Here is a 9,678-nt window from a genome sequence, read left to right on the forward strand (position 1 = left end):
ACATCTTATATGTAATAGAAATGTGTAGGGGGGGTGTATGGTGTGTGGTCATTAAATATGTATTCTGATATATGTTCTTCACAGAAAATAAGCCAAAGCCAGTGAGTCTCAGTTTTGAAAAATTAAATAATTATATCATTTTTCTTTTATTAAAAAGTGAAAACGGGTCCCACAGACCCGAACACCACACAAGGGTTAAGAAACTCTGCTGTGTTGACTTTACTAAATGCGTTTTAAGCTCCTGCAAGCCACACAAAAGGGCTTGGCTTGCTACATTTGTTCCCCAGGCCTTGAGTTTGACACGTACGTCATAGAGGTAGAACTCCAAAAGTAATGAGGCTCTGCCCTCATTAACATATACAGCTCTTGAGGGTAACACAATCCTTCTGCTCTGGGGGGAGGTGGGGTCACATGTGTCCATTCCCTAAGGCATGTACAGGATAGGTGCAAAATCCAACACTCCTCCAACACATGCAATAGCAGTCTGCGTGTATTTAACAAAGACAACTTGGATTGGCTATGTCCGATGTTATAGAAAGCACAAATGGAGCACGCTGTGTTTGTAAACTGACAGCAAGTACTGTAGATCTCTTACTTCCTCTGCAGGGGGTGCTATTGATGCAGTTTGAAAGACATGCATGGAGTGTGTTGTTGCAAAATTGGCAATGTTTCTAAATCGAATCCATCTAAACTCAGCCCAGTTTGCACTTTGCAGGATATGATGGGTTTAGAGTTACGGTTTTTTCAGCTTTTGTTATAGTTTTAATTTCTGCCATAAAGATTTCTGCCGTAGCCTTTTGTTTTGTTGTGTTTTCTCACTGTGTCCACGACGAATATTGTCTGTCCATGATACAAAGATTATAGATATTTGTAAGAAGTGGACACACGAGTTTCCGCTTCCTCTGAAGTTTAGATACGATTAGTTATCCTGTAACCCCCACTATCCCTACTCACTTTTTCAATGGGTCTTAACGGGAGTTGGCATAGTAGAGTTGCGTTACTGCCTCCTACTGGTTTACTTGTGAACATTGCTAGAAATAAATCCGCCGTGCGTTATATTGACGTGGATGTGTACTTCTGAGTGACGTAATACTTCAGTGTTGGACTTTGTGTTTACTTTTACTCGCCATTCATACAAACAAACTCGTGTAAGACACACATGACAAAGCTCATCAGCCTTTAATCATCTGTCTTTGACACTCAGCATTAACTCAACACAATTCCCTATACAGTCATCAGGTTTCTAGGTGACCGTCGTCTTTCCAGAGAAACCATCATTAAGTACAGAGTGTATTCCATCAGATATTCGTTCCCTCTCGTATTCCATTCCTTCACAACGAATGAGGCTTTGTTAAAAAAAAAAAAAAGAAATTGGTCTGAAAGTGTGACTTTTTTTTCTTTAACTTGATCTCATACTAATGGTTGAGAAAAAAAACAGACATTCACACAATTAAAATAGAAACACCGAAGCTGGAAAAAAGACACATTTAAGCCCATGGATCTTATTAGCTAAACAAAGAGTGAGTCGTACATGATAATTACTGCCATTAAATGTGCTGAGAAACTGTGATTAATAACATGTGACACATACAAAGTTACTATTTTATCCTTCCTATCTTTGTCTTCTCTTATACTCCCTTTGTTGTTGTTGTTGTTTATCTGGCATTTCTCTACGGTCTTCAGGTTTCTCTATAATAATCCTCTAGTCATAGTCATTTATTTAAAAGTTTTAGTTGTTTATCATGTTTCCTGAAACTCTCCTCTCTGCTCTCTCCTGCCTGACATCATACAGACGCCACTAGAGCGTAGTTTCCACGCCTGCATTCATAAAGGAAGGAGCGAGGGAAACAGAGAAGAAGGTTTTTAAACATGACTACCACACGAACGCCTGAGAAAGAACGAGGGCTGCACACTGACAAAAATGTTTATAGTTAGACTGTGACCGAAAGGATATACTTCCAGTCACAGGCTAATTCAAGGTCTAATCTGGTCTTTGTGCAGCCAGTTGTGAGTCCTAGTCTTTCTCAGGGAAATACTTGTTGGTAAAAGGTCACCTGACCGTTCACGGTGTTGTCAGCTGATAAACATGAGAACCAGCTTACAGCTGCTCTCATCCTCAGCTCACAACACCTGGAGGTCAGGCTCATGGTGCTGGCTGATTCTGCTGTCAGTCAACAAGAGGAGAGCGTCACTGTCAGGTCTCCCTGACATTGTCAGTCACGTCACCTGTCAGTCTGTGTCACCATCAGGAGGCGGGCAGCCCCTCCTCACAGTGTCACAGACCGACGGGCTGCTGGCCTCCTGTTGACTCAAACAGCCTACGTCAGTGTCAGCATCAGGTAAGCTGGGCGGAGGTCTGACCGTCAGAGCCTGCCGACAGTTGTCAGCTGTACTTTGACTTTCATTTGACCCTGGTCTGGTCTCAGGACCTCACAGGGGCTCCCTGAGCCTCCTCCTGCGGCATTAGCTGCACCTGCATTACATGCTGTATCAGGTCTGGATCTGCAGAGTGATGCCCATCATGTCTAGAGAAATCGTGGCTTCTCTGACCGTGACCATGGTTGTGGTGCTGACCAGTGCCATCATCACCACCGTGGTGATGACCATGGTGGTGATGATGGCCGTAGCCTAAGCCACGTGGGTGAAAATCGTGAGCACCCCCATGACCGTGATGACGCCCGTGATGGTGGTCGTGGTCATGACCCTGACCGTGTCCTTCAGCTGCTGACGCATCCGCGTCAGGCTGCGGTACTGCTGTCTGTGTGCACTCCTCTGGAGTCTCAGGACTCTGTAGGAAGAAAGAGGAGAGGAAATAGAACCGACACCGAAACAGGACCAGGATTCATGTGAGTATCTTTATGTGTGGTGTGTACCTCGTGTGTGCAGATCCCACAGATGTGGTTGCAGTAGGTGTCTTTGATTGCTCTTTCAACATGACCATGTGAGATGACGTAGTATGGCAGGGAAATGTGGTGGGTGAGACGACCGCACCTGAGTCAAAAACAACAACAAAGTGTTACATTTGTGTGGCAAGTATAGAAGTTACAGCAGATCTGGATGGTTTTTATATTTCCTCATTATCTCTATCCATTTCCGAGGTAACTCACCTGTCATAGATTAAGAAGTCGTTCTTGTCACCGTTCAGTGTCTGCCAGACATCTGTCTGCTGCTCGTCCTGTTTGTAAAGTGTGATGTTCTCGGACAGTCTCGCTTCAAGCATGCTGTGCACGCGTTGTGCCACCACCCCCTGGTGGTTAACGACCATATAGGCCACATTCTTCAACCCCTGACCCTCCAGGCTTTGGCGCAAGCCATCCATACTGTATTGAGACCAGAAGGCAAGTATATATATATATACACACTGAATATTCTCCACAAACACATGACTTGACTGACATCTGATCAAAGGCATCAAGTTCATTTTTTTCCTTTAGTTTTTTTTCCCCTTTTTGTCTGTATGTAATTTTAGTGCATTTTAAATCAATTTATTTAACTTTTTCTTACTTTACCCTATTAGAAAAAAAACATGTATGCTCTGATTAAAAAAATCTAACCCTTTGTGATAAACATGGACTAGATTAATTTAAAACTCATGTTTTATTATGAATAAACAAAGGCCAGGTCAAAGGTCACTGGGGTACATGTGTTAGACAAATACCTGGCAGCCTGCACCAGACAGAACAGTCAGCTGGCTTGCAACAACGCCACCACCGTCACCTGACCCATCGTCCCCTTCATGGGCTCCACCTCCCCTATTTTCCAGGATGGCGGTAGCCGACATAGACGCCCATCTCCGTCACTCTCTGCTCCGCCCCCATGGACCAGGCAGAGAGTGAGGAGCAGGGGGAGGTACACCCGCATCCTCCTTACTCCACTGCCCCAAATCTGCTGAGCACAAACAACAAGTACAAAAGAGCAGGGTTACCATTGTGTTGTTCCCCCAAATTAGCATCTGTTCACTCATCAATAAAGAATCTCTGAACTGAAGCTAATTAAAAAAAACAAAAACAACATACTAAGATTAAAATATACTGGTAACACAGCAGAAGGAAAGTATGAAGAAGCCAATTACTGCAGTATTTGACTACTAATACAACATACTAATTATTCAGAACATACTTAAATACCCAGTTTGCAAAATGTATTTGGATACACATTCCTGACTGCCTGACAAACTAAGAGGCAGGAACTGCAACCCTTCAGTCAGATATTTTTAGCACATATTCAATGCACTCTCTGAAAGACATCGCATAAAAATAATTTTATTTTCTGCAGTTACGTCAATATGCCTTCATTTTTCACTCACCCTTTAGTCTGAAAGTTCTTTTCCTCTGCTCAGTTCTTCACTCTTGCAACTCCTCGAACAAAAACAAGCCTCCTCCCCCTCTGACTCCTGCTTTTATAGTCTGCTTGTTGTTTTCTATCAGGAAGAAGGACAAAGTTCAGTGCCAGCTTTGTGCTGATTCTCTGTTTTTTTCCAGTCCAAACATAATATTTGACCAATATATTCTAGGAAATAAAATGTTAAGAAAAGCAGACAGTTACTCATTAACTACCTCATTAAAGTTTAAAAAGTTTTAAAAAGTGGAGTGGGGCATTGACTGTGGATTCTGTCCAAACGTGTTTCTGCAAAGTCAGCGATGAACAGACTCCTTCACCACAGATAAGACACATACTTTCTGAGCACATGTGCAGGGATTGATTTCATACAGAAAAAGCAGAAAACTGAAGAAACAAATAAACAAAACAAATGTTCACAGGAAAAGCCATCGAAGTCCATGAAGGAAATGTAACATTTAGCCAGTGATCTGGTCATACAGCCAAGGGCTACGTGCAGCAGAGCAGATGATCTGTTTACAAAAATAGGCCATGAGGTTCTAGGAGGAGAGGTCACAGTTCTCATGTTACTGGGGTCAGACTTCAGTGTTGTGATTTAATCTGTATTGAAATATGTTCGAACATAAACTGCAACGTAAATATAACTTGTGGGGATGGGACCAGTTTATACCATTGATACATAAGGTGTGTGCAGCAACAGTGCATAAATTGTCTGTAGGAGAACGATAGTATTTGACGGTGACAAATGTTTTAGGGTCAGGGGTCAGAGATAAGGAGTAGGTGCAGAATACTACCATGTCTGTTAGAATTGTTACTACATCAGGGTCTAAGTCAGGGGTGAGCAAACTTTTTGACTCATGGGCCACAATTGTCCTAAACTTGAATCGGGGTATGGGGGTGGCAGGGCAAGTCAGGAGCAGATAGATTGAGCGCGCATGTGAACAAAGATAAATGATATTTAAAAGTCATGCATTAAGGCTAAAACGCTAAAATCCTCTTACCATTTTCTACGCCATCTATGGGGGAAACATGGGTATTGGAGGGAAATGGCAGAAGTATAATGATAATATAAATAGATGATATCATTTGGAAAATTTTGGCGGGCCGGTTTGGGCCATATCCAGCCCTCGGGCCTTAGTTTGTTCATGCCTGGTCTAAGTGGTCATTTAATAATAAGATAACATTAAGACAACAACTGAATAACATCCAATCCTGTGAGTTAAAGCAAATAAATATATATTTTTTGTGTCTGTCTGTGAATAATATGTGGCGACCCAGACAAAAGAAAGAAGATGATGCAACAGAAAATAACGAGTTAAAGAACTGGAGCTGCAGCTGTTTTCTCTGAACCAGTGTTACTAATTTACAGTGCAGTATCTGTGACATGCCCCTACTGAGATCATCCTGACCTGAACTTCATCACAAGACTGCACTTCAGCCAGTTAAAACCTACCTACAAGGTATAATATAACAATTTAGTACAAGCATTACAGAACATGTCGGACACACAAGTTTTTATAGTTTTTATAAACAGCCATGAGAAAGATTAGATTCTTTTTTGCATTTTTTTTTTATCTTTCACTGCTGGCCATGACCCCTACTTTGAAAACCCCTCCAAAACACTTGTTATATTTATTATTATTATTATTTCTAATAATAATAATAATAAACTATATCTGGTAGTAAAACAACATGTGAACTGCTAGATTAAATTCCTAGATAATACTTGATGGTGCAAGTTGGTGCATGTGCTGACATAATATCCAGTATAAAATTACTCACTGTTTGAAATGTGATTAAAATGGAAACCTACTGAAAGCAGTTATTTGTGGTACGTGCAGATTCGCCTGCTTTGTGACAGTTAATCATTAGAACGTTGTACAATTGCAGCTGTAGCTGTCGTTAAAGAATAAAGAAAGAAATCTCAGTCGTAATTTAATGTCTAAGGTCGTTCCACTCCAGCCCTTGGAAGAAACAAACCTTTGTCTTCTGCTGGAGAAAAAGTAAACAAGTCAAGTCAAGCTGTGCTGCAATAGTTTTTCCAACTTCTGTTTTTTGTTGTGCAATACTGAACTGGTGTTTTTGCCATGGGTATTTCGCAACATTTGTTATGTGGAACATTACTTTTGTTAAAGAGGAACGATTAAAGGAAATGTCTGTGTGACTGTGCAAAGAAAGCATGTTTATTAATTATTTATTAATTTGTTTTGTTAACATTTTGCAGTGAAATTACCCTGTTTCCATAAAATCTTGTTTTACAAAAACAAAAACCTTCTTCTAATAAAAATCCCTTATTTTAAACCAGTGGTTCTCAAACTGTGGAACACGAGCCACCAGTAATACGCGAGCGCTCTGTAGTGGTATGTGGGGAAAATCACATTCACATTTTCACATTCAGATTATCAACTGAATAAATCTGAAACATACCATGCACAATTAATACAACATTTAGAAAAAATGTGTAGCTACTTGTGAGATTATGAAATAGGATGTCTGGTATTTACTTGTCTTTTTTTCTGCAATGCAAGTCTGTTGCTCACGTATAAGCATAGGCAGCAGAGAATCATAGGATCAGTTGCAAGTTGAACGTGGAACGAGCAGGGGAATTCTAATGTTGGTCATTATGGTGGTACTCAGAGAGATCAATGTTTTCTCAGGTGGTAGAGTATAAACAGTTTGAGAAACACTGGTTTAAACGATTTGTCTTGTTTATGGCGATGTTGTGGCCAGACGGTGGCGGTACTGCTCTTACCACGTAGCTTCCCACCCCTAGTAAAACGAGAAGAACGAGCTGCAACCTGTCACCAAGCAACGGTCGTTGGCGTCCACGACGTTTGCAATGGATTGTGGGAAACTGAGGCCTAAACGTTGAACGACCGCCCTTTTTTTTGAACGACGACTCTTGAACAGTGGTTCATGCGTCGACAGTAATATAATCGCAGAACAACTTACTAAAGCGCAAAGACCAAACACCAGGTACGTAACCGAGTGGATTTAATCACGATCTCTGATCTGCGGGTGGTTAAATAAGCGAATCGGTGTGGGAAAAGTGTATTTTAATGCGCGGTTTGATGACGTAATGTTGATTGTCGAACACGAAATGGCGAGCATGCTAGGAGGCCCGTCACTTGTGGGCTCTACTATGTTAATAATTATTCTTAACGATTACCCACACTTTATAGATTGGGTACTGTGTCTTGGTGAGTTCGTTTATCTTACGTATATGTGTGGGTTGAGTGCGATGCGGATTATTGTGCGAGGTTATGTGTTTGCTAGTTAGGCTAATGTCGAGCCAAGCTGTTTCCTTATTAGGGGACACCGTGTCATGGCTCGGATTAATTATAGTAATTCCGTCGTGCTGTATTTCACAGCGACTCAGTGATATAATCTATTCATTTTATAAATTTATATTTGACGACAAGAGTTATGTTAATCAGAGTTAGCAATATATCGTTATCATTGGTCGTCGCGTTCAATCCTCGTATTGCTACATGCGTTTGATTGAGGGTTTTTTTTTCTTTCCCCCTCGAGGGCTCGACGTATATTTTCTGCTGACTCAAATTATACTACAATCCCTTCTTAAGTTAACGGAACAGAAAATGCTTCCAAATACTCTTCTAAAATGTAATTTAATGTTGTGAAAACTAACAGCCATCAAAGCCATTTTAAGTGTTTCCTTTTGGTGACCAGGACTGCAAAAATTAGCTAACTAGCTGATGACTTCTTAGCACCTCAGAGCTAAAAACCGCTGTTCATAAAATAATCTGTCATACAAAATATTTACGTATGTTATGTGCTATTTATTTGTTCTTGTTCTTTTACTGTGGAATAAGTGGGCCAAATTACTTTAAATTAAATAAGATTTTGTCATAAAATAATACCGTAATTACTAAAAATAATTAACCACAGCCCTGTTGGTGACACGTAAATATTATCTAAGATTGTTGCGTATATAATAAGTGTATATTCTGGAATATCTCTCACTATTGCTTGGTGAAGTTATCCAGTTGTTACTATTAATAAAGTTGTAATACTAAATACCTTCTTGGTATTTTTTCACACTTTCTGCCATAACCGTACTGTAACATTTTGAGTATAATTATTATATACATAATAATTAATATATAATAATTATTAAATACACCAAATAATGTTTAGAAATTGTTATTTTTATTTTCCTCAATTTAAATAATTAAAAACTATGATGCATTTGAACTTAAATTATTGAAATAATATTAAAAGAAAGTAGTAGAAAGTAGAAAGGTACAAACTAAATTTTTAAGTCTTGCTCAGAGACAGTCAAACATTTTCAACATAGTTCTGGGTATATGTTACCATAATAAAATAACTTAAATGACCTCTCAGTTTTTCAACCTGTGTTTCCTATAGTGGACTACCAGCTGAATGATGGCGGCTGAGGTGGACGGGGAGGTGGATGCAGCCAATGAGTATCCAGGCCTCTACAAAGTAATGATGAAGAAACTTAACGAACAACGGCAGCTGGACCAGTTCACAGATATTACTTTGATCGTAGATGGTAAATTGGCATGTAACGCAAATCTCGAATAAATCCCTCAGGAGGTGTTATTAAGTTATTGTTTTGTCATGTAGGACACCAGTTCCGAGCCCACAAAGCTGTGCTGGCAGCATGCAGTCAGTTTTTCCACAAGTTCTTTCAGGATTTTACGCAGGAGCCACTAGTGGAGATAGAAGGTATTGTAATTAAATCAACTGTTAAGGTATAATCAGCTTAGTTGCGGTGAACAACTTGATCTCATGTCTGCTGTTTTGTTGCATATTTTTACAGGAGTGAGTAACACAGCCTTCAGGCAGCTGATGGAGTTCACATACACGGCCACATTAGCTGTAGCTGGAGCAGAAGAGGCCTTGGATGTGTGGAAGGCTGCAGAATACCTGCAGATGCAGGAAGCTATCAAGGCTCTGAACACCAGGTAAGCTTCAGCAGATGTGTCTGAGTTTGGATGGTGTAATTGTAATGTGTTTGTGTGTTCCAAAAATGTCTTCTGTTGTAGAATAAATGAGATGTCTTCAGTCGTGGCCACGCCCAAATGTAAAAAGAGGAAAATTGCGGAAACATCTAATGTGATTACGGAGACTCTGCCCACAGTGGAGGGGGAACAGGTCAGCGGTTCTGCAGAATTGCTGACAAAACCTTTTGTGTGTGCTACGCACATTTTTTTTTTAATAAATGAATGTCTTTTCCAGGTGGAAATTGAGGTGATAGGGGAAGGGTCTATCGAAGTGGAGGAGTCCGGTGTGGAGGAGGTGGTGGATGCAGCCAAGAATTCTCAGGCAGAGTCAGATGACTCCGCTTTGGCT

At 40.4% G+C, this 9,678-nt stretch overlaps 2 protein-coding genes across 3 annotated transcripts in view; one reads left to right on the forward strand and one right to left on the reverse strand.

The window, feature by feature from the left end:
* Positions 1-1,160: 1,160 nt before the first annotated feature.
* Positions 1,161-4,439, reverse strand: selenop (selenoprotein P). Of its 2 annotated transcripts, none has more exons than XM_008336038.3 (5): positions 4,307-4,439; positions 3,659-3,885; positions 3,108-3,320; positions 2,874-2,991; positions 1,161-2,788 (listed from the first exon to the last, which is right to left on the reverse strand). In XM_008336038.3, the coding sequence occupies exons 2-5, from the start codon at positions 3,859-3,861 to the stop codon at positions 2,423-2,425; spliced, it is 900 nt and encodes a 299-aa protein (XP_008334260.2). In that variant the 5' UTR covers positions 3,862-3,885; positions 4,307-4,439; the 3' UTR covers positions 1,161-2,422. The 2 variants fall into 2 exon arrangements, with proteins under 2 accessions (XP_008334260.2, XP_016898633.1); XM_017043144.2 differs by having other exon boundaries at positions 3,659-3,888; positions 4,307-4,433.
* Positions 4,440-7,165: 2,726 nt separating this feature from the next.
* The window catches only part of znf131 (zinc finger protein 131), a 5,323-nt gene continuing 2,810 nt past the window's right edge, over positions 7,166-9,678 (forward strand). The window contains 6 exon segments of the mRNA XM_008336036.3: positions 7,166-7,314; positions 8,728-8,875; positions 8,950-9,051; positions 9,146-9,290; positions 9,372-9,480; positions 9,565-9,677. Coding sequence (XP_008334258.1) covers positions 8,743-8,875; positions 8,950-9,051; positions 9,146-9,290; positions 9,372-9,480; positions 9,565-9,677 — 602 coding nt within the window. The 5' untranslated portion in view covers positions 7,166-7,314; positions 8,728-8,742.

The sequence above is a fragment of the Cynoglossus semilaevis genome, chromosome Z, assembly GCF_000523025.1.
Source record: "Cynoglossus semilaevis isolate Cse_v1.0 chromosome Z, Cse_v1.0, whole genome shotgun sequence".
In the NCBI taxonomy this organism is placed as follows: domain Eukaryota; kingdom Metazoa; phylum Chordata; class Actinopteri; order Pleuronectiformes; family Cynoglossidae; genus Cynoglossus; species Cynoglossus semilaevis.